The following is a 26139-nucleotide window of genomic DNA, read 5'->3' on the forward strand; positions in this document are numbered from 1 at the left end:
AGTTAATGCAACATTTTGTGCATGATATATTGCGTATTGCATGGAAGGTCCAGAAAGATAAATTATAACAGGCCCTTTGTCTAATTGGATAAGCCTGTTGGTTAATATGCAAGTAAAATGTTTTTAAGCACTAGGTTTGAAGTGTCACTGGTTTTGAGTCTCACTAGAAACAAATTATACCTTCATTTGTTTCTTGTTTGCACACATGGTTTTATCTCGGTATTTGGATTAGCATGATTGTCTATCACATTTTTAAATTATTTCTCAACATTTAGGGTTGCATCCAATATGCCTTCCGACTATTCTAATATGGGGTTCAAAAAAAGGCTACACTCGATAACTTCTAAGAATATACATCATGACATGCAATCAAGTAAATTATGTGAGTAAACATGAAACATTCAATTTCTCACCTCTACAGTCCAGTTCAAACTGTGAACTGTTTTGTGGACTTATACCAGTAGCATACAAACCTGCATTTTGGTTTTTTGGGAAAGAACTTGTTGAGTCATATCCTTCCTCCTCTATTTTATTATCACCCATCATCAAATTTAAGACTTCTTGCAAATTGCTTCTAGTGAAAAACTTGATTTGGCCTTTTTCCGATTTTGATTATTCCAGATCACTGAAAAATACAAAACCCTTACATTTTCTTCAAACTTTTCAACAAATGGCAACTAGTATTGATCTTATATTTTAGATTTAAGTCATTATTTAAGTATAGAGCACTTTCAATCCAAAACATTCTTTAATATCACAGCTTCTATTTTTGTAGAGATAAGAGGCACACATATAATTTGAAGCTATTAAATGTGACTAGAGCCAGTGTTTTAAAGGCGATGCACCTTAGCACCTCAAGTGCTTAGGCGAGGTCAAGGTTTTAAATATCGGTTATCGGGGATTTATCAAATGGCCAAAATCCTCATCGGATAGTGAAAATCGGGGATAAGTAGTATTTATCGGAGTGATATACCGTATGATGTATATATATAATATAATACCCCAAATTATAATCTAACCATACTCCCCTTTTTCATTCTATCAACCTTCACTAAATAACTAGAGAAAAAAACCAACTAAATAGTGAATATTATTTATTGCTACAACTTTAGAAGTTGTGTTGATGGCGTGACGTCAATTGAGAGTCCAAGCCGAATTGTCGAAGTCACAGTTGATGATGGCGTCGATGGGGAGAGCTCGACATCGATGGAGATCTCAGCATCGATCAACGTCGTCGAGTCGATCAGTTGATGGCGTTGATGGAGAGCATATAACGTCAGTCGAAGTCGTCAAGTCGATGAAGTTGACGTCGATGAGAAAGCAAGGTCGAATGGTCGAAGTCGATAGCGTTGAGGTCAGCATAGTCCGAAGAGAGCGGGGGCGAGCGTCGAAGTCGGCGGAGGCGAGGGTCAGAGTCGACGGAGTCCAAAGAGGAACGGAGATCAGAGGATTAAGGCAGTGAGCATAGCCGCACAAATGAGGGGAGAGAGAACGGAGGATTAGGGCTACAGAATCGGATTTAAGTTCTATTATAAAGAATTGGATCAGATCGGGTTTCAAGTTCACTCAAAAACTGCCCATTACCCAAAATCACAATCCAATAGTGTGGCCCGATAATTCCGATTTTTAGAACCGCTAATATCGGTCAATAATCAACTTTGTTGTTGCATTATCGCCGATAAACCCAACAAAGAATAACCTATTTAAATTTCAACTTATCCTATCGGAAAGCTCCCAAAACCGATAACTCGAGGATAATATCGGATCATCGGCCGATATTTAAAACATTGGGTGAGGTGATGTTCTAACTTAGCGTTTTACGCATTGCTAGTCATTTAAGATTACTAAGGCGAGCACATTTTAGCACCTCAAAAGCTGGCCTTAGTGCCTCGTGACCTTGGCGCCCCAGGTATGACTCTTGCCTAGCATGTGATGCAAGATGCATGGTGTTTTGTCTCCGATTCAGAATTTTGAGGGTGTGAAAGGTGTCCGATAAAGTAAAGTTTATTTTTGTTATTGAATTTTTGTGTTACTTTTTCCTTCGGCAAATTTTTACTTTTTAAAATTGTAATGTACTTTATTACCAATATTATCTTGATGAAATTACTTTAAAGTTCGAGATTTGCTGCTTAATAATCTGTGTTAGCAGTACTAGTCATTTTCATTCGCACTAGTGAGAGAAGTTTTTGTTGAGCAGTTTACCCAGTTTCTAATACTTGATATTCAACATTTTGGAGACTTCAGATATAAAAACCTTTCTTTGATACAATTTCTTAAAGATTTGTTTGAGATTATACATGTTAAGCAATGCACATCACAAGCAACTACAAGTTTGTAAACTTATGTATGCCTCAGCTCAGTGAGCAAATATATTGCACATATATCTTTATGAACTATCACTGAGTTTCTTTCAGTAAATGCATCTAATTATAAACTTCCTGAGTATTCATTCTCCATCATAAATAACAGGCCTTCTCTACCATCAACACAAAATTTCTTTAGCCCCTACAAAGGTTTCTCAAGCTTGCAAACATGATCTTCAACAAATATAACTCATATCCACCATTCTTCTATTTGGCCGGGAAACCAATTCCCAGGCTTGGTGTTTGTGAAGCGATGGAATCACGTCACTTGTAACAACAGTCCACATATTACTGATATCTTCATAAAAATTAGTCCATAGAGATCAATGCATAAGCCACTAAATATATCTGTCAGTATATGCTCCTCGGCCTACTAATTTCCTTACAATGTGGCAGAACTGTGTTTCGTTGCGCTTATGCTTACCTACTCACTGATTCATGTAGCTTTTCCTGAATATTTATTGATTCATGTAGCTTTTCTTGAATAGCCTAGGTCACCTGGACACTGGACACTTCATCTAGGCTCCCGTATCCGTGTCTGTGTCTGTGTCTGGCGCTCCTTGGACATTTCTTGAATATGTACATACATTTTTAGACGTATCTTTAATTATATAAGACGTGCTTTAGTTCAAAATACTTGTGATACACTTCTGGAATTATGTTACACTTCACCTCAATTATGGTACTCACTAGACTTGGGACATGTTTCTTTTAGCACATACCTAGTGTCCGTGTCCGCATTCATGTCCTTGTAATATAGTGAATAGCTCTACTTTAACATTTTTTAAATTACAAGAATGCTCCGAAAACAGACCCTTTCGGGTATTATCTTCTTTTGTGACCTAAAAATCAGGCTATGGCTTCTTTACTAAAGTTACACCTCTACTGATAAATACATTTGTGTGTGAGAGTAATGCTTGGTTGATATTTTGAGCCACTTTACCCTACTACAAGAAGGATGCGTAAGAATTTACAATTTCTTTGTCCTTGTATCAAGCTTTTCCTCATTAATGTAATAACATGAAGTGGGACTAAAAGGATTTAGTCAAAGTACTTAATATATGCTTGGACATGAATAAACAACGGTTTGCTAGTCAATAGGTTTAAGTATAGACCAGCTATGAAGTAGCAAGCAAGCAGAGTCGACTGCTTAAATCTAACGGTTTGTCACTAAAGATTAGATGCCAAGCTCTTTTGGACAGTAAAGTTCTGATAGTTTCTTCTATGATCTCCGTCCTCCTGTTGAGTTTCTAGAATTTCATGCATAAAATTTTAGTGTTATTGAAATCTGTACCACTTATTGTCTTCACCACATCATCACTCATCTAGTCATCTTGATTCAAATGGAATAAATTTTGGTTCTCTTGCACATCTTGTTCCCCACGAAGACATCGCCATCAACCTACTCATATTTTTTGGAGTATTCTCGGGTGATTTAGTGTAGATCCAGATCAAGAGCCATTCATGACTTGGGAACACAATTTGGAACCTTTTCACATAATTCCCTTTTCTTGTTCCAGCATCCTGTGATTTATCTTTTATCGCCTTTTTTTTTCTTTGAGGGGTCAAGTTGTGTTCCGCTTTCTGACAATAAGCTGCTAAATTTTTCTTAAGGAAACTCATTTTTTCATCTGTTTTAGATAGCCATGTTTTAAATGTTCCTTTTAGTGTGATGATAATGGCACTGGGTTTTTTTTAACTAAATATTCAATCCCCCTTCTCCCCTAGTTTTTAATTTTCTTGAATCTCTATCAAATCAACCATTGTCTTAGGACCACTTAACCCAAGAGCATAAGAAAAATAGCCATCATATGTGCAATTAGTATTGTCCATCTCCTCACCCATTTTCTATGAGACGCAGACCCCATTCCTCATGCCTAGCATGACACCCTGAGTATTGCATCCGAAAAAGATCTCAGGTTTTGTGGACTAATGCTGGCTGGGTGTAAATTGTACTAGTGAAAGCAAAAACCTGGCATGTGCTGGGTACTGATGTTTATCTGAGCAATTTTAACCTTTGATACTCCCTACAACATGGGTGTACCCCCATGTGGAAAGGCTTCGACATAGACATGACTTGGCTTAACTTAGATCACTTTTAAAAGTTTTGATTGATGATGGCCTGTTGATGGTGTAGGTGGTCTTATTTTCTATAGTTCATATTGTCGTAAGAAAAATGTATGAAGTGAGAAGATCTGACTACTGGCTAATGATGACTTGTATTTTGATTTATCATATCTTTTTTCGTTTAGGTACCGTTTGGCAAAGGGTTAAGTGAGAGGTTAAGGAGACTTAACCCCTTCTTAACCCGCCAAACATAAAAAATATATACAAGGGTTACAGTGAGTTAACCCTCCATAATTTGTCAAACATAAAAAATATAGAAGGGTTAAGCTAACCCTTTTAGAGGGATTAAAATGAGTTAACCCCTCAAAATGAGGGGTTTACTAATACTCCTTTTTAGAAGGATTAAGAGTTAACCCTTCTAATTATAAAGAAAATAGTCAAAATCATTGTTATTCCCAAACATTAAAACTGATCACAAGGACTAAAATAAAACTTATATAACGGGTTAATAATTTAGTCCTTCAGATTATCGAATGGGCTAACTATGTTAATCATTCTCCTTAATCCTTCTTCATTAACCCTTTGCCAAACGGAGCCTTAGAGTTTACTTGATGAGGCTCAAAAATAGGTTTAGATTTAGATAGATTTACGTTTTATCTTTCTATTATACTGTTTGGATTTTAATTGTATTAGGATTAGACTGAGTTTGTTTAATTAGTTTTATAGATAAGGTTGCATTGTGTTTAGAGATGGGGTTTGTTTTGAAGTTGTTTTAGATAAGAGTTCTAAACTCTATTGACGATGGACAGATTTCTTGTATGTCAGCAGAGATTGATTGATTTGAATCAGAACCGAGCTATTTTGTTACTTTCCGTGTTAAATCTCAGCGCTTAATTTAAATCGAATCCAAAGTCTTCAAAACAATCTACGCCCTCCACTTTAACTAGAACCCTGACACCATCTCAGAAGTCCTTTCGTCTTGTTTTCCTTATCTGCTCACGTAAAACAGAGAAACGCCAAAGCTCCGACCTTCAACCCTTCGCCTTCATCCCCTGCTCGCTAACAATTCCAACTCCAGAGCCCTCACCTCGTCCCTGCAATCCCAGACCTCTGCCTCAAGCCCTCGACTTCCTCTTTTTCTCTGTTTGCAGTCCACGCAGAGCCCTCGGAAGAAGTTCAATTTAATACTGCTGCTTCTTGACTTCATAGTGTGAGAACTTTTCCTGTGCCTCTGGTTTAATTGGGACTTGCTCTTTATGACTATGAGTTATGCTTGCATCTAAGTTTGTTAATTGTAAGTTTATAAAGGTCATTATTCATTGTAAATTTTCCGCTCATCTTTATGTTAATCTACATTGCATTGTTTGAGTTTTAGCTGAGTCACTTTTTCTAGAACCCGATAGATTGTGCTACCTCATTACTGCAACTGTATTTACTTTCAATTTGTAATAAGTGCTTTTCAATATTTTTGTTGGTATGTTGTATTTCTATCTTCAAATCTGGCCTTGCTTTGCTGAGACCTTTCCTCTGGCCTTTCAGCGAATCGAATCCAAAAGTCTGTGAGTTGACAGAGCAGCCTATGCCAGATGCCCAAGGAAATGACAGAAGTGAGTTTGCCGACATCATATCTGAGGTGGTTAGGAACATGAGAGTTCCCGCGGTCGTCCTGAATGTGACTTCAATGGGGGCAGTTCGGAGTGATGCTCACATTGGAAATTGGAGCCATCCTGTGGCCAGTTTTGATTGTAGCCATTGGTGTCTCCCTGGAGTACCTGATGCTTGGAATGAGCTTTTATTCTCCTATTTGCTGACTGACGGTGAGGCTTCATTCTAGAGTTCTACTAATTGTTACTGCAAGTTAGTTGACTATAGTATGCATGTGAATAAAACAACCATAAAAAAAATTGTCTCACAGGGCAATAGGGTAAACATTTAGTTAATTCATTTCTCTTACCAAATGGAGGAGAAATTCGAAATCTAAAATTTTGTTGGACTTGATCACCATGTTGACTTTCTCAAGGAGAATTATTTTTACTCCTTTTTTTTTTAAATTAAGACTGGTCATCAAGCTAATTTTTATTTTTATTTTTTGTTCTATTAAGTGATGATAGGAAAGAAAAAAACATGGTTAATGAAGAGGAAAGCATATCATTGGCATCTAATAGTTCACCTTCAATACGCAAAGCATTTAATTTTTCAGTAGAGCAATATGATGATGCATAGTATGGCTCGGGTATTTTCATATCTTCATCTACAATATTGATAATTTAATTATATCATACTACCTCTAACCTGTGAGCCAAAAAAAAACAAAGCGTACACCTACAACAAACTACAACAACAACAAAGCCTTCATCGGATATTTTTTGGTTCAGCTACAGGAATCATATTCTTCCATTCAGCTAGTGATGTCTCCCTGCAGGTGCTATAGTACTTGTCTATCTGATTTAGCTATAATCGATCTCTAGGTGAATATTAGTAACTGCATAGCCATTGAAAAAAAAATCAAATAGTGCTACGCATGACTGTTAATACATATATTTGATGCCTGTACATTATATGATTATGTGCAGGGTGGTGATATTTGGGAAGATTGGGAAGATAACAATGGTTCTTTGGATGCTATTTTTTCATTTATTTATTTTGCATCATAGTTTTTTTTTTTCTCTTTTTTTAAAAAAAGATTTGTTACGGATGCTGACTCAGGCACATCAATTCTTTCGGAGGTCTTGCTAGTTTGCTGCAATATCATAGTTGTAGCTTCATGCGTTCACCTTTTTTCCCCCTTTACCTTTAGAAGAGAAAGGACATATATTCGATCACTGCGTATCATATGAAGGTTGTTATATCAATATCAGTTTTTCTCATGTATACATAATTTTTTTTTAAAAAGGAAATATAATTGTGCTAATTGCAAGATGTTCTGTGATGTGCAATTGTGTTCTTGAACATGAGTGTGTCCCAGTTCAGATGTGATAGAAGAGTTGCAGCGAAGAGCCTTGATATTTATTTAGTGAAGAACTTTGACCTGCTCTCTTGCAGCTTGATTTGGCCCACGTAATGAAGTACGAGAGGAGGCTAATGTTGAACATCAAGTGTTTCTTTCTTGCTCAGAATATTTTTTTGCCTGTCATTTTATTACCAACATATTTTGTTGTTTTGTTTATCATTTTCTGTATCGACATGTCATTGTATGTTCGGCAAATATATCACTCATTGAAGAAACATAATATGTGTTGAGCTAACAAGTGTGGAGGTTTGGCGAATTCTTTCTTAAGAGAGAAGCATCATGACGTGGCTGAAATACGAGCGAAAGTGGCCAAGCCTGAATACCACCCCAACGGTCATAAGCACAAAGGAAAATTTTTTAGCTTCCGACGTGACACAAGAACTTGCACAATAAAACAATAAAAATAAGAATAACAATTGTGCAAAGAGCTTTACTACAAGGATCCAAAATATGTGATCAACGGGGGACATGTGAGGTGTCCTCCTCCTATTGCATAATGAGCTGACCATCAATGATGGTCAGCTCATTATGTAGTAGGAGGAAGATATCTCACATATCCCCCTGTTGATGTAATATTTTGGGTCCTTGGGAAATTTTTCTTGATACAAATTAGAAAATTGCAACCGCTCTGAAACTTTTAGGTGGCGTTTGGTTGTTTGCAACTAGAGTTGCAATGCAAGTGTCACTTGCATGCAACTGAGACGTTGCAACTCTTCTTACATGCAACTACAGTTGTAATTGTTTGGTTTAAAATTTAAATTTTATAACTTATAGTTGCAGCTGTTTGATTATGCTTATAACTTAACATATGCAACTCATAAAATATTTTTAAAAAATAATATTTTTTAAAAAGTAATATATTTTTAAAAATAATATATTTTAAAAAATAATATATTTTAAAAAATAATATATTTTTAAAAAAATAATATATTTTAAAAAACTAATATATTTTTAATAAATAATATATTTTTAAAAGTTAATATAATATTTTTAAAAATAATATAATATATTATTTAAAATATATATTATTTTTAGAAAATTATATTATTTTAAAAATACATTATTCAAAAAACATATTATTTTAAAAATATATTGTTCAAAAAATATATTATTTTTAGAAAATTATATTATTTTAAATATATTATTTTAGAAAATTATATTATTTTAAATATATATTAATAAAAAATATATTATTCAAAAAATATATTATTTTAGAAAAATAATAGTATTCCTGGAAAATTTTATTTTTCAAAAAATATATTATTTTAGAAAAATATATTATTTTAGAAAAAATATATTATCAAAAAATATATTATTTTAAAAATATATTATTTTTTAAAAAATATTATTTTAAAAAATAATATATTATTTTAAAGATAATATATTACTTTTAAAACTAACATATTATTTTGAAGAAATTATTATAATAATAATTATTTTAAAAGATTAATGTTGTTTTTTTTAAAAACGTTTTTGAAGAAATTATTATAATAAGAATTATTTAAAAGATTATTTTAAACCTTTAATGAATTCATTTTTAAAATATTAAGTAATGATTTTGATTTTAATAAATTTAGGTCAGTTGCAACTATAACTTGCGGCCATTTTTGACGTAAGTCATATGTTGCAACTAAGGGTTGTTTTGCAACTGTGGTTGCAACTGCAACTGTGAGTTGCAGCAAAACAAACAAATACAACTAGTCAAATTGGACCTAGTTGCATGCAACTGGAGTTGCAACCACTCCAGTTGCAGCCTACCAAACAGCCCCTTAGTGTGCTTGCTCAACCCCAACCACAGTCTGTTATTGTACAAGCTATCTTGGACTCAATCACAACACATCGTAAAGTACCGAAACCCACCAACGATACAGGACCCCTCTTTATGGACGAGGGAAGATCAACTATCTACCTAGGGGTGCGGTTGTGCCTTAAACATTTATTTTTTACAATTGCACCCAAGGACCAAACTGTCTAAAAACACTAAAGAAATTAGTAACAAATTAAATTTATCATTGGAAAGTAGGGGTGCATTCGGTCTGGATACTGCTCGGATCGCTTATCCATCTTAGATACGAATACGGATACAGATATGGATATACTTCAGATATGAATATAAATATATATGCGAATATATAAGCAGATATACATGCGGATACAAAATAAATATGAGAAAGCTAGATAGTATTGGGAAAAAATATATAGTTTGTATGATAGGAAAAAGTTCATTAATATGTTCATTACATCTGAAAAGCTAAGATTAAACATATTGATCATCAATGTTAACCTCAAATCAATAATCTAAGGATTAAAATTATCGTAATTAGGGGTGAGCATCGGTCGATTCGGTTCGGTTTTTACCAAAATTTGAACAACCGAACCGAACCGCCTACAATTCAAAACCAAACCGAACCGTTGCAAATCGGTTCGGTTCGGTTTATTCGGTTTGAAGGTTTGAAAATATGAGAGGTGAATGACATGACTAACTACAATGTGGAAGAGTAAGCTCAGATTTAAAAAAAAAAATCACACTGTAACAAATAAGATACAGATCAATACCTTCATCTCATTGCAAAACTATAACATCACAGGAGATAAGAGTAGGAACAATATTGACGCAGACAAAAGGCAAATCCATCAACTATAATACTTTGAAAAAAACTATAATACTTTTTATTGCTCTAACGTGCTTTTTTTCGTTGCTCTAAAAACAATATTGACACAGAGTCGCAGACAGAAGCCAAGGATTCTGAACTCTAACATGCTTTTTTCATTGCTCTGGAGAAATAACAATTGCATGAGTTTAAGAAAATATAACATAACAAAGAAACCTATATCTATGCACTCTTTCAGCTACAACTATATGGAATAACAACATGAACACAGCAAACAAATAGTCAGTTACAACAGAGACACAACTTGGTCAAGCTAGATACAAATCACAAGTCTAAGCGCATACTAAATCATTTTAGATGATAATAAACAGATCAAGTTTCAATCAACACAAAAAAAATGCAAATGAGTGCTTGTGTTGTTGTTCGCCATCCTATTCCTCATTGTTTGACATTCATTAAACAGATCATGGCTTCAAAAAAATCATGGAGTTCCGTCGGGTAAAAAATCATGGCTGAACCAAATTGAACTAACAAAGGATATGATAGGTTTGCATGACTTCAAAAAATTAACCAATTTACCAGTCTGGATCCTCTAAATAGAAGCTTGAAGACAAGAAAAGAAAATATAAACAAAGCTATAACACTGGTCCAGGATAAAAACGAAAATAAAATTTAAAAAAAATCCACATGATAAGAAAAGCTTGAAGACTGCGGAATAATAGATCCTGAGCAAAAGAAAAAAAATCCACAAAAAAAAAAATTTGTCTCCGAAATAATCAAATCAAATTATGTCAACATTGACTGAGAAGGAAGCTTGAAGAAGAGCAAAAGAGATCACTGAGATGTTATACCTTGGCCTCGACGACGGCGACGGGTGCGGGTGTCCCCCCAAAGCTAGAGATAGATCTTGAGCCTGATCCTGAGCCGAAGATAGAGATCCATGAAGAATTGAAGACCGCGGAGCGCTCGCGGGTGGCGGCTGTCGGTTGAGGAGAGTGAGAGAGAGAGTGAGAGAGGCGGACAGAGACTAGAGCGAGAGAGAGGGATTGAGGGAATGAGGAGCGGTGGCTGGGACTGGAAGAGGAAATGAGGTCAGGGTTGAGGGTTGGGGACGGGTTTACCAAACGGTAGGGTTTGAGAATTAGGGAGATATATTCGGTCGGTTTGGGTCGAGCCGGTTTGAAAAGTTTTCAACCTGACCCGAACCGCCCTACTCATAAAACCGCTTTTTCGGACCGGTTCGGGTCGGTTCGGTCGGTTTGAACCGAACCATGCTTAGCCCTAATCGTAATAGTATGACTAATATGTTTTCAGATATTTCAGGTACGGATCCGAATACTTCACTACAAAACCATATATGTAATCATATTCTATCAGTTATAGTGAATAACTATATATGTATCCTAACGGATACGGTTATAGATATTTTCTCAGATATGGACGTTGTTTAGCACCTCTATTAGAAAGTAAAAAGTCTATTTAAATTTCCAACAATAAAGTGTACTAAGAGGATGTCTGGGACGACTTATTTTTTGGTCAAACTAGCTTTTAGGCTAGTTTTTTCATTTCTATCTATTTGGTAAAAATACAAAATAAGTTAGCTTATAAGTCACACTTTAAAAAGCTGATATACCTCAGCTTTTGAAAAACTAATTTATAAGCCAATCTAAATAAGTTAGGTTTGACCAAACAAATGGTTATACTATCCAAACTTTGTATAATATTTTTATCATAAAAGTCAAAAGCCATTAAAAGCTACCATAACTTATATGCTTTAAAAATAAGTCATTCCAAACACCCTCTAACTACATCTCATCAAATACTAAAATTTTATAATATTATTTTTTATTTTTAGATAAATAGATACTTGCTATCTGTCTCTCTAAGGAAAATAGCTATGGAAAGGAAACCATTTACAATTAAACCCTAAAATCTCATTATTATTTGGTCATATTATTATTATTTAATTATGTTATTTAATAAAAAATTTAAAATTTATCCCTAATATATATACATATAATATTTAAAATTCCAGAAAAATTAAAAATAATAAAGATTCATTAGGCTTATGCCTTGTGCTCTTGGTTTTCACCTCTTATGGAAGACTACCTATTACCTTTCATCTTATAGCCTTTAAAAAGTATGATAATAGTATGAAAAATAATTTATTTTTATTATAATTATAATAGTATTAATAGTATAATGATTTTAATAATATTTTTTAAATTAATAAATTATAATGTAATTTAATAATTATACAATCTACTAAATTATTTACTAAAGTGTAATTAAATAATTACTAAATTAATATATAGTTAGTAATAGTATAATAATTATGCTATGTATAATATTACTACATTTAAAAGAGAAGAAATTATTTAATATACTATAATTATTTTAGTAAATTATGAATAAATTATAACAATTATTCAAACTATAATAACTAATTATATAGTTCTTTATACACAATTTCATCGTACTATTTATTCATTTAAAAAATTGTAATTATTCAAAATTTATATTGCTATACAAGTTATTTCAGTATTTTGCAGCCAAGAAAAATGAAAAACATAAAACAAAATAGATATGCTCTCATGAAAAGCACGTATAGTAGTAATAAATAGATCATGAAACATTTTCAGACAGACAAGTAAACATATACTTTGTATAATGGCAATTTTAATTCATAGTAGTTGAACTCCTTGTAAACCAAAGGTATACAGTTAATGAACCTGTGTACAACCATGATACCCAGAATCAACAAAAATGACACATGAATGCGACCATGCACAGACCACCTTTACACTCATCCAACAGCAAAAAAAGCATCTCTATTCTGGGTATCACAAGGTAACAAACTATAGAAAACATGAAGAAAAAAAAGTAAAATCCACCTACATAATGCAAAAATAAAGGGGAAAAAATCAATAAAAAGAGCGATCACAAATTTGGTAGAGCCACCTTGGGAGGTGAAATAATCATCGGGCTATCATCTGTCCAGTTCGCCTCGCCCCAATGCCACAGCATGCTCTCCCAGAAACAAAACTCCTCAAAGCAAATATTCAACCTCGGATCAGTTATATTGCGCTTCCAATGCCCATCAGCATAATTCCCCTTCTCTGCTTGCCTTCTGTCCCACTCTAATCCTGCCTTTTGCTTCGATTTCAGCAGGCAAAAACTCTGCAGATTCTCTGGCATTGCGTCATGAACCCTCCACCACCGAGCATGAGCCACATCACTTGCAAACTCCTGCATAATATCAACATTCCAATTACAGTCGTAGTCTTTGAAGCACAACCACGGCTTTAAGCCTAAGTAATGGAGGACATAAAGAATTGGCGGGTCTGCTCCAAATAATCGTATCTTTTTTGCCTTGATTTCTTCATCATCGCCCACCCAAAAATTCTTCAAGAAGTTCATGTGCCTCGGTATCCTATGCCACCATGTAAAAATCTCATTTAAATAACCCTGATCCCCACCGTTATAGGATTCTATCTCGTTTATGTGCTCCATTAAAAGATTGAAAGTACAGTTTGATGGCTCCAAAACCATCACGCCGGAATTGAACAGAGTCGCATTATTGCCTGTGGCGGTTATTTCCGGCATTGTAAATAAAAAATCGATGTTTCTGAGAATGAGGAGATCGGCATCGATGAAGATAATTTTATCATAGTCGGTGAGCTGCCAGAGGCGGAACTTGCTGTAGTTCCATTCATTGTAGGCGTCACGCTCCGCTTTCGGGTTTCGGATTCTCTGAATGGTTCGAACTTTCCACCCAGCCGCTTCTAGGCCGCTTCTATGGTGGTCGCTGATAGCTTTATCAACTAGGATGACAAGGTCACGAGTGGACCCCACCATACGAATGCTTTGGGCTGCGGTTATTGCACCACAGACATATAAGTTTGCTGAGTGAAGGATCGTTGTGTATGCTTCTCGGCGCTTAAGAGCATCAGAGAGTGGCCTCACTGAGGGGAAAGGAAGAATCAAGTGAATCTTTGTGTTACAGCCCCCCAAAAAATGTATAAGCTTCTAAAGTAGAGAAAGAGCATAATAGAAGCACAAATAGATGAGCATCAAAACACAGAGGAGTGTGTTTGATATTCACGAGTTACTAGTTCTAAGGATACAAACTAAACAAATATTTGGAAAAAAATTTAGTATAGAAATGAAGAAGCAAAAAAAGGCAAATGCATGAAAAAATGTTATACCGCTGATGAAAGTATAAAAATACAACTTGATGCATTGAATTAGATTCTCCTTCTCTGTCACACGGACATGGGAAATATGACATCAACTGATATAAATACATTCCTCTAGTTCAAATTCTAAAAGCTTGCATAATCCAATGGACGATCAGAACAATTTAAAAGAATATTTATAGTATCCCCTGCTCTAATTGGACAAGTATTAAAAAAAAGTCTATAAACTCTTTTTCCAATTAACATATTATAAGCGAACACCAACCATTCTGCAACAGTTCGTGCTAGACTGCTTGCATTTTCTTGCAGATATGTTTTACATATGGAGATCTATTATGAATGGTCCAGGTCATGCACTGGACGTTTACTATTTCAATTTATTGACATATCACTCACTTTATGGACCACCATAAAATATAAAGATGCTAACCTTATGCGATGCTAACCTTTCTGCTTCAGTTTTGCCAATTTATATCATTTTTCACTTCGATATCACAAGTTGATTTCCAAGTCACAAGTATCTAAAGAAACATCTAAAGAAAATGCTACAATGCATGCTTTGAATCATCAACTTGGAACCCCACCATGCACCTCTATAGGTATATAACCTCTCATGTTCCCAGTGTGACACGGGGGAAATGTCAGAATGTAATATCATGTGAAAGAGGAGAGACCAGCAAGAGTTCAATGGTTACTACTCATATACTCACTTAATAGCATATAGGTTCAAGTACAAAGGAGAGACCAGCAAGAGTTCAATGGTTACTACTCATATACTCATTTAATAGCATATAGGTTCAAGTGCTCATAACAAAAATTCTAAAATAAAGGTAATCCAATAGCTTACCTTCTTTGTTAAGAGGCACTGCAAGCTGGCATGAGCCAATAGGAAGCTGAAGCTTCTCTCTTAAAACTGACAAGTCTGGTCGATACAGCCAAGTATTTCCTTCTCTTATAACAAGATTCTTGCATGAGAATAGGTTCGGAATCGGAAAGCAGTCGGTAACAAAAAGCACATGAGCCTTGTAAAGGCCTTCACCAGAAGCTGCAGCAAGCTTGGCAGCCACAAGTTGCAAGTGAAATCGAGCAATATCTCTTGACCAGTTCATTGCTGTCCTATTACAAGGAAGCTTGACAGCAACAAGATCAAACTGCACTCCAAGGGCTGATACTGGTTCTGGAAGACTCGGGCAAGTTGGTACTTCTGATTCCTCTTCCTCATCAATCCATTCAGGATATAAATCCTCCCAAGTTAGATTTTTCTTAGCATATTCTAAACGAACTACAGAAGAGTGTGCTCGTGGCAATAGCTGTTGCCAGTAATTAACCTCAGTTAAGTTAAAATTTAGTAGACCGAGCTTTAGCCTTCCTCTTCTTCCATCTAGCTTTCCCATTACTTTTGATATTTGGGTCCAATTACTACCCAGATTTGACACGTATCTTGAATCTGAAACGTCTTTCTCCCAAATCCACCCAACATCTACAAGCCTAGACCTACATTCAGTAATAAGAAAAATAATAAGAAAGAAATGGGTTATGAAAACTTCATATCGTTTCCTCTTTTACAAGTTTGAAAGGGTATAAACTGCAGACAAGTAGGAACTTTTGTTTTCCAGTTTCATTCATCATAAGCTAAAATACTTCCAGTAAATTTAAGAGTACCACATGGAGAAATTAGAGGAGTTGTAAAGGACAACTATAAGGACTACACCTAACATCCAAATAATAACAAAGTTTTGATGAAAAAGCAAGCCGCATAAATTGAGAAATATCTTAATTGTTTGGATAAGAAAATCCATATAAGAAAGTCATAAATCTAAGGGACCTCCTTATTTCATTACAAATCAAGAAATTAAATAGTAGCTAAATACATAAAAGTAAAGATAGCTTACCGTTTACCAGAATGCTGGAAATGATCATTATTAATAGCTGGAGAGAAGATAAGTGTCAAAAACGTGCCACAGATGATAATAAAGAGGACGAGCTGTAGAGAACGAAATTTGCAGCTTGCGGTTTTTTCAGGGTTAACGAAGGTAACTTTGTCTGAGTCTTTAATGCCTCTGCGGTGCCTTCTTTTGCTCGCTTCATCACTAAGTCAGGCAAACATCCATTAAAAAAAATGAGTCCCCTTGGCATAGAAAAGTCCGATGGATGAAACCAACGAAAGTAAATTAATACAGGTAATTTCATGAGCCAGTATCAATAATATCATTAAAAAATTAAGAACTTGCAGGGCATAATAAAAGGTACTAAACAGATTGACCTCATAATTTTCATACCTTTGCCAATATAGACTGACAAATGACTTTGTACCACACAAATATGGGAAACATGCCAAATAGGTGCATGATGGCACCTATATTACCTCAAACACTATTTTTTTGTTAAATCGCAACATAAGAAACATGCTTTACATGCCTTCCAATTTCAAGTGGTTGCAACGTCAACAGGCAATAAGAATACATCTATTCCATATTCGATAGAGAAAAGATGGATAACTGGACAGATTGTTAAATATATTTTGATCCAGAACTTGTGTACTGGTTGCTCCAAGTTAGCTCACTGGGTAGGGTTAAATGCAAAACAAATATGTTCAGCTTGAGATCCCAATAGGGGTTCCTCCTTTAGTCATATAGGTTTCAAGCCATCCTAAAACTCCAACTCCTCTTAATAGGCCTTATGGAAAAAATATGCACACTTCGTAACAGAACAAGTGTATGTCTTTACGGCATAAAAACAGAATGACATAACCCACTGAAACAGAAACAAAATGAAATGAATTCCTTAAATCGTAAGTTATGGATTTTTTGTGCTAAAATAGGGAAGGACGTAGTTGGAAGAACAGAAAACTAGATAGTTTCCCCAATCCTTAGAGGAAACCTCTATACCAAAACATTGTGATTTAATGGATAGGAACTTTTTCATCAACTTTCAGCAGGTTAAATCCATGACCAAGATCTGACGTTCCCAAAAACATATTAACCCATGTGTTGTTGCTTGATCTCTGAAGTCTTTCAATATTTTGCCGTGTCTGATAATGATATGGGAACACAATACTGGAGCCCTTGTATCAGGCAGCAAATCAGACATGGTATTAAGAAAAGGAGGAAAATATAATATTTCAGAACATAAAATCAAGAAAGTCTCAATGAGTGATGGTTTCATTTTCTGACACGAAATCATCTAAACCCATGTTATCATGCATGTTCATTACCCTAGCAAATATACAATGAGTAGAGATAGTCTATTGCTAAGAAATATCAGACACTTTAAGACATTCTTATTAAGGTTTGTGTTGAAAACTATTTAATTTTGTTGAAGGAGATTTGAAAATAGTAATACCATTGCCTTCGAGCATAAGACTGCAGGCAAAGTACCAAGATTAATGTATGATGGGCGTAGCTTAATTAGGAAAAACTAACAAACTAGTATGCAAAATGTCTGGGACTAACATAACTTATTCAAAAGCCAAAAGAATATAGTTACAAAAAATCAAAGGGAAAAGGGAGCAGATATTAGACAACAACATCATTCAGCTCTATTAAAATATGACTTCTGTTTTCCTTTTAGTGCAGATGACAATGTTAGAATAAAAATTATAATCCCCAAACCATAACCTTACCCTTGTTTTGGTACAGTGTAAGGGAACTTTAATTTACTTATACAGTTAGTGAGACAATAGTAAACTAGATTTCTACACTACAGAAGACCATTGCCCTGTGATAATCAGATCGTTGGCACTGAAGCCAAGCCAGCAAGGAGATTATTTGTCAAAATCGGTTGATGGAGGAATTGAGTAAGGAGGTGAGACGCAAGCTATGAAGCGATAGTAAGAGTGCAATTCATCTTGGGAGAAATTCTGCATTTCATGCAAGAAACAGGTATATTCATTTGAGGCATTTCATATGGTCCTTCCTAGATACTGGTGAACTGAATTTGGATAAGGTTGAAGGCAGAAAGAATCCAGTGCACATGCTGACAAAGGTGGTTGACAAGAAAAACTCGAGCTTTTGCCTCGGTTTTAGTTCATCTCGGCTGATGATTGAATCTGAGTATGGCTAGGATTATTGACTACAGGAGTTTCAGAATAGGATATCAATCATTCTCCAAATGGGAGATTGCTGCTTTATGAAGCCTGACTTATATGTAGAATACATATCACCAAGAATTCTAGACGCCAACAGAATTCCTCCCGACTCTCCTAGACAGCAGCCGATTATTGCAATAAATATGGGAAGGGTATTTTTGTATTTTTGCCCAACAGAAAGAAACCCTATGCTATAAATATGCTTCTTCAGACGCTTATTGTTTCTAGTATCCAGAAGAGAGAAAAACAGAGACGACGGGGTGGTGAGATTAGGGTTTCAAATATTTTCATGACCTTATTGTATTCCTAGGATTTAGGTAACTACATTGATGGCTGAACCTCGTAATCGGTCTTCATGTTTTTTCTACGTTTTATGCACTCATTTTTTCATCAGTCCATCTTATTATTCCGCTGTGTTCCTGACATGAACTCTAAACTAACTCTATGTAGAACACAATGTTAAGTAATAACACCAAGTGGGACCCTTCCTCTGCTCTGCTTCTAAAACGTCCTTTAACAGTTGCAAACTGAAAATTGACTTGGGTGGGATAAATAACAGACAGGTTAGGACTCACGACGTCGCATCTGACAGGACATCGCATCTGACAGTGAGATATTTCAGGCTTAAATAAACACATAAGACAGGTTAGAACTCAAGACATCGCATTTGACAGTGAGATATTTCAGCCTTAAATAAACACAAAAGGTATCTCTGCTAATAACATGAAACAACCATTAAAAAGGAAGGGAAACAGGATATGGCTGAAATTGAACAAAAGACTAAGATGTATCTAACTAATGTAACAGGAACCGAATTGTGCCATAGGAAACTAATTGCCATGAATATGGCATTAAAGCTTGGTATTTCCAGATCTATGTATAACTAGTTAACATATAACAACGTTAACATTTGAAGAATGAATAATAATAATAATAAGGCCCTGAAATGAAAAAGAAGTATAACAAAAATATCCTGTATTGAAGAAGTCAATAACCCACAAACAAAGAGTACAAAACAGAGATGAACTTGTAAACTGAGCAACTACTCGGACTCATGTTCCTCTCATTCCCTTACCCCGCTCGTGAATCCTACAGAGTATTACTGATGGTTTACATATAGCAATCACAGGTTGAAAAGGAAAAAAGGCAGATCAAAGTGAAGAGTTAGCAAATTAAAGAACTCACAAAGACGCCGAGGTTCTATACCTCGACTCCATTGAAATCGGAGAACCGCCCTTCATCCCTCTCATATTGAACCTGCCACAGCAAAACTCGTTATTTGGTCCCCAATTACAACGAAATCCATACTCATCTTAGACTGCGTACAGTAATAATCAACTTTTATATAAATAGAGATCTAACAAGATTAAAGTAGCTCCACGATAATAGTTAATCTCTAAAACACTGGAAACATACCATAAAATAGTATAACATCACAATATTGTGCATACACTAGAATAGGAGTCAATGGGGATGAACTTTACCTTGAATGATGATTCAATCAATGACGAAATTGTCAATAAATGAATAGTACAGACGTGGTGGGTAAATAAATCAGATCAATCAAAGGTACCCATGACACCCACTGGGGTGGAAAAACCAAGAAATAAAAAATAAGAAATGCTTGCTGAGATTCAATAATAATTGGGAAACCAAGCAAGACCCAAAAACCAAACAGCAAAAAGGAGCTGGTAAATAAACTTTTTATGATGGAAATGGCAGCGAAAAATCCCAAGGCTGAATGAAAGTCCAAAAATAAACAAAACCCAAGTGGAAATCTAGATGAAAATTCTAAAAGACAAAAGGGATTACCAGATTTTGAGGGTCCTTCTCTGCTGTTTTTCTTTCTTCGTCTGTTTGTATATCTTTCCTTTTTCCTTCTTTTTTTTTTCCTCCCCTTTTTGGGTGGAGATATATATCTGAGAGAGCGATAGGGTCGCTGAGCAGTCGGTAGGAGTGTAAGAAATTTTTGCAGCTTAGACAGTGGGAGCCGGTCCAAATGAAGGAACGAGGGTAGAGAAGGAAAGCAATTAATTAGTTATAGTGCAAATCTAAATACTGTATTTTTATGGAACTTCCAATAAATGCAGTTGTTTAATTAAGGGTAAATTACACTAAAACCCGAAGAACTTTCAGCATTCTGAATTAATCCCCAACAACTTGCAAAATTGCACTAAATTCCCAACGGCTTTTGCATTTTTGCAGAAACTTCCCAATAGGTTTCTGCATTTTACATATAACCCCCATAAATTAAAACAAAAAATATATATATAAAAAGACATTTTGAGAGTTGTTGGGGTTTAGTGTAATATACTCAAAATATATTGGGAATTTTCTGTGAAAGTTATTGAGAATTTAGTGGGATTTTGTGAGTTATTAGGAGCTCAATGTAACATGCTCTTTACCTAAGTTTAGGAGAAAATCCTATAGATATAGAAAATCATGTAAGGAGAAAACAGATTGTGAAATATATTCCTTTATTAATTTAGAATTATGGTTTTTTTTTCATAAGAACCACCTTTTAAAATAGTGTAAATCAATAGACATTAGTACCTCCGAAGCTTTTTTTTTACACAAAAAACTATCTTACAAGTGAATTTAGCTTTCACTCAACCACTTTAGACAATTTATGCTCAATTTTTTCCCGACCTAAATAAACCTGCGACCCTACCTCTACCCTTCTCCATTCTCCCTCCTCATCCACCATACTTTCGCCATGTTCTTCTTCCGTCCCATCTCCACCGTCCCCCTCCTTTGCCCATGGTCATTTCACCTCCATCTACTCTCCTCTCTCCTACTCTGCCGCATCTTCTCCCCCCTCTCTCCTAATTTCTAGTTTACCTTCTCCCTTCCTTATCACTCATCTTTTTTTAATCTCTTTTCTCTCACCTCACCCTTTTCCTTTTGCGTGCCTCATCTTAAACGTGGTTTAAACAGAGTAGGAGAGTGGAGGTAGGATTGATGAAGAGAAAAAATGGAGGAAGGTGGAAATGAGGTAGAAATAGTTAGGTTAGATGAGGAGGAAGAGAGAAGGAAGGAGATTATTTTCGATAGTTAGGGGGTGTTTGGTTACATTTCTATAAATTATAGGAAATGTTTTCCATCCTAAATTTGATTTCCTTGTATTTCTTAAAAAAATTATAAGAAAAGTTTTGAGAAGTTAAAAAGAATAAATTTTCTTATTTTTTTTATTGTGCTTGTTAGGTTCAAAACAAGAAAATGAGAAATAATTTTTGGGAAAATAGCAACATTTCCTATAATTTATAGAAATATAACCAAACACCACCAACTTTATAGAAAAGTGAGAACTTTGTAGAAAAGAGTTAATGAGTTTTATTATTTAAATAATGAATGCGTCAGATTTCCAAGAGATTTCCTCCCATTTTAGAAGGAAATCAATTTCCATAAAATTTGGTACTTTTGGGCACTTTATAGAAAACATTTCTCTAAATTTTTTTGGAGCCAAACACAGTTTATAGAAATGTATAGAAAACTCTTAATTATATAAATGCCATGCGTCAGTACTTTTGAGAAAACATTTCTCAAAAACAATGCAACCAAACACCCTCTTAGGCTACAAATGGAACAATAATTGCCCTAAAGTAGTTGATTCAAAGTTTAACCCATTTAAGATGGTTTTTGAATCAAACTATAAAGGGTTTGTACTTGAAAACCGCCTTAATTTTTGCCCAAAATAATATTTATCACCTTTTCTTTTTATTTTTGATCAAACACATCTTTACTTGCATACGTGTTTGCAATGTCACACCAAATCAAAATTTTAGCTAAAAAACACCCGAACTTCTGAAAACCCCTCATTCAATGCATGCGAAGCAAGTTTTCCCAATTAATTATAAAAAATAAAGGTTTTTTAATTCTTTCATATTTTGATATTAACCCCCCAAATCTATCATATTTTGAAAGCTAGTCCCTTGAATTAATATCTTCCTTGCTGGAAAGGGTATGGGGAGGTTGAGATCGTAGATTTTTTGCTCCTTAGATACGATTTTTGGGGCTTTATGTTGGATTGGAGGATTGCAGAGAGAGAAAATTAAAGGGAGGTGACATTAGGGTTTGGGGAAGATCAAGGGAGGTTTTCTTGGATTAGAGAGAGGGAGGAAGGGAGGATCGAGGGAAGGTAAGGTTAGGGTTTGGGAATTGAGAATTAGGGTTTTGGGGATTGGGCTACAGTTTGGAGATTTGAGTTTGGAAATACAGTGCTATTTGAGAGAGAGAGAGAGAGAGAGAGAGAGAGAGAGAGAGAGAGAGGTGGAAATACAATGCTATTAGAGAGAGAGAGAGAGAGAGGAGTTGAGGGTCTAATTTCAAAATATGAAAGATTTGGAGGACTGATATCTAAAGGACCCTTAAGTTTGTAATTATAAAGAAAAACATGCTTTATATGTGCCTTAGGTTGGAAGTAAAATGGGAATTTCACACCTTTTTTCAACTGAAGATTCGATTAGGTGTAACATTGAAAATATGTAAAAACTCAATTATAAACTCTGAAGCTATTTCCTATAAATTTGTTTTTATGAAAAAAATCTCTTAAATTACAATAGTCAGCAATTAGAGTAGGGTAAATTAGATTAAACCTCAAGAGCTCTCACCATTTTCTAGTAACTCTACTATTTGAAATCCCACTAAACCCCTAAAACTTTCAGTGTTTTGCAATAAACCTATAACAATTTTCATAAGTACACTAAACCTCCAAAATTAACACTATTATAACTGACATGACGTGTGCAACTCACATGACTTGAAGACCAAAATATCCCTGATTTTTATTTTAAAAATAACCTTATGGCCTCTTTTATATTTAAACTCTAATAACATAAATCTCTCGTCATTTGTCATCCGTTCTCCCTTGCTCCCGCTTAGGATTTGGTCCTGAACCTAACGTTTTTATTTATTTATTCATTTTTGCTAGATTTGTCCTTTAAATGCCCTTTTATGTTGTTTTTGGTTCTAGCTTATGGGGTTATCTTCAATTACCTTTTTTGCAGGTTTTTTACAATTCTAAAAGTTATTAGTAGTTTAGTGTGACTTCGGAACTCACTGGGATGCACTGCAAAATGCTGAAAAGTTCTTGAAGGATTAGTTTGATTTTGAAAATTATTTAGGGTTTCTTCCAAAACAATAAAAGTTCTTTGAGGTTTAAAATTTACTCATTAGAATATTATATTAGTTCCATCAAGAATAGAAATTTAAAAAAAAATATTGTACCTTATCATGATCTCTCCTCCCATGGAGTTTTCTTTAGCGGACCTTGTATGTAATTTGTGTTGAGCGTTGTGGAAGCCAAACAACCAAACCAACGTGCTACGAGAAATCAAATCAAACGAACGTCGAGAGAAGGCCAAACGAACCAAATCAATGTAACAAACACAAACAACCAATTTTAACGTGGTTCAGCAAGTTGCCTACGTCCACGGAGAAAGAAGGGGATAGGGTTTTTCACTAATAGAGAAGAAGAGTACAAACTGAGATTACAAATCACTCAAACTCACCAACAAATCTCTAATTCTCTCCAAACAAAATCCTAACCAATAGCTCAGAAAATATCTCCTTTTCTGTGCTCCAAATATCCCTAATTTTCTTCTCAATTCTCTCTTCCAATTGTTCCATATATATATAAATCCTAAAATCATAAACATACTAAGAATTCTAAAACAAAAAACAAAACATATTAGGAATCCTAATAACCTGTTACCAAAACAGATTTGGAATCATGTTACCAAAACAGTTTAGGAATTCCAATAACCTATTACCAAAAAAATTAGGAAACATATTAGGAATTTGCTATCCAACAATTCTCCACCTCGGCGAAGTTTTTCCAAAACTGAGCCGACACCAATACCAACCAAACGTCTCACTTATTGCGTCCAGTACGAAGTGGAACAAATCCACGACAACAGACTCAATTCACAACAAGTCGAGAACCCAAATGAGAATACAAACAAACTCCAAATATTAGTATCAACTCACCAAAGCGGCTGCATCATAAATGACTGCCTACGTATCCTCTTGCCCAAGGAATCAAGCCTTCACGTAGTTCACCCAAACGGCCTCTAAAGACCCTCTATCAAATAGAAAAGTTTACAACTCTTTACCAATATCACCAATGGATCTGCAACTGATAGCGCTCCCAATGGCCCCAAACTAAAACAAATCAAACACCTCCACCTAAGGTGAACCAATGGTCGTATCCAAAAAATGTCCACCAGCTGCACTCGAATCCAAAACCAACTCTTCATCCACATCCAAATCCAAATTATCTCCAAACTATGTCACCTCAGCGAGAATCCTAAACGATGCAGTATGATCTGGAGTATGTGGAGTAATCTCCACCCAATATGAAGTAGTATCACCCTCCACCCGCTATGATATCTCAATGATCTGATCAACACTCTCCACCTACCGAGAGTCAAATGTGACATACCTACTCAGAACAAAATCAGAAGCTCCTAACTGATAATCAAACAAACATCTGAATCTCAAACATGCAATCGGATCAAATCTCACATCCTCGATGTGACCAAATGTTGGGCAACCAAATATCCGACGTAACCTAAAATCTAAAACAGCTCCACCAGATCCAAAATCTCCATACGCAGCAGTCGGCAACCTATGACCAAGATGACCCAAATATGTCGAAGCTCCAAAACCAAAACCAATGCTCGACAACCAATGTCGATCCTCCTCCAGTAAGGAACGACCCATCAAAACTGTCATTTCATCTCGTCGCCCCAATGTCTCCATATCAATGAAGTGTCTCAAACTGTCATGAGCTCGACACAAATGCAAGAAAGAATCCATACCAAAGCTAGAACGACGGGTTACCTTTCTGTCAATACACTTCTTCAATTGTTGTTGACTTCTAGGACTTCACACCAATAGAATTGGTTGCAACCCACCAATGCCTAGAACAATCTCCAACTGTGGAAACTAAATACCGATTACCTCCTAATGATGCCTCCTTAGAAGGCCCCCAAATGCCTGACTGAACACCACCTAAAAGACCCCTCGATCGATGGATAGAAGTGCCAAACTCCACCTCGGTCTTCTTGCTCATACCAATGTGCTCAAAGGACTTCAATCTGCAGGTCAAAGCACTCCTCAACAAACCATGCACGTCATAACCAATCAAATAACCCAGCCTCAACAAAAGCCACAGTCTAGTCAAATCCAAAGAAGTCATCAGCTCTCTATCAAACATCGTGCTCCTAATCAAATAATACAAATTATTCCTCCCGATACCCTTCATCACAATCATGGACCCCAATGTGACCTTCAAACGTGAATCGACCAAGGTCACCCTATAGCATGCTACCTCCAAAACTCCAAGTGAAATGATGTTCCTCTTCAACTGAGGAACGAACCTCACTCTAACCAACTCCCGAATCACTCCGTCACTCATCCTAATCTGAATAGTACTGATACCACCAATAGGACATTCATGATCATTACCCATAAGCACGATCTCCCCTCTTTCCAACTCCTGAAAGCTGGAGAATTAATTCCTTCTAGGGCAAATATGGTAAGAAGCACACGAATTCAACATCCACTCTGTAGAGTCGGTAACACAAACTGACGGTAGTGTAGATAACGAGTAGTCTGAAGAATCCGAATCTGAATTATTGCCACTAGCCTTGACAATATTCACCTCTGAAACTTGAATAACTTTCCCCTTATTCTTCCCGGCTCGATCAACCAACTTTGGGCATTTGGCTTTCCAATGTTCATCCTTTTTACAAAAGGCACATTAATTCCTACGAACTCTAAGATGTGCCCCTCTAGA

At 35.4% G+C, this 26139-nt stretch overlaps 2 protein-coding genes across 5 annotated transcripts in view; one reads left to right on the plus strand and one right to left on the minus strand.

Moving 5' to 3' along the window:
* LOC109825825 (protein trichome berefringence-like 7) overlaps window positions 1-7349 on the plus strand; it is a 14940-nt gene extending 7591 nt beyond the window's left edge. Inside the window, exons 3-4 of the mRNA XM_020392734.1 lie at window positions 5970-6247; window positions 7004-7349. Coding sequence (XP_020248323.1) covers window positions 5970-6247; window positions 7004-7011 — 286 coding nt within the window. The 3' untranslated portion in view covers window positions 7012-7349. The remainder of the gene's footprint in view (window positions 1-5969; window positions 6248-7003) is intronic.
* On the minus strand, window positions 12730-20341 carry LOC109825219 (UDP-glucuronate:xylan alpha-glucuronosyltransferase 1-like). 4 transcript variants are annotated; one of them, XM_020392011.1, is made up of 5 exons: window positions 20151-20341; window positions 19545-19595; window positions 16144-16341; window positions 15099-15745; window positions 12730-14017 (listed from the first exon to the last, which is right to left on the minus strand). In XM_020392011.1, the coding sequence occupies exons 2-5, from the start codon at window positions 19586-19588 to the stop codon at window positions 12993-12995; spliced, it is 1914 nt and encodes a 637-aa protein (XP_020247600.1). In that variant the 5' UTR covers window positions 19589-19595; window positions 20151-20341; the 3' UTR covers window positions 12730-12992. The 4 variants fall into 4 exon arrangements, with proteins under 4 accessions (XP_020247600.1, XP_020247598.1, XP_020247601.1 ...); XM_020392009.1 differs by having other exon boundaries at window positions 19524-19595; XM_020392012.1 differs by lacking the exon at window positions 20151-20341 and adding an exon at window positions 19823-20055.

The sequence above is a fragment of the Asparagus officinalis genome, chromosome 10 (genome assembly GCF_001876935.1).
Source record: "Asparagus officinalis chromosome 10, Aspof.V1, whole genome shotgun sequence".
Classification (NCBI taxonomy): Eukaryota; Viridiplantae; Streptophyta; class Magnoliopsida; order Asparagales; family Asparagaceae; genus Asparagus; species Asparagus officinalis.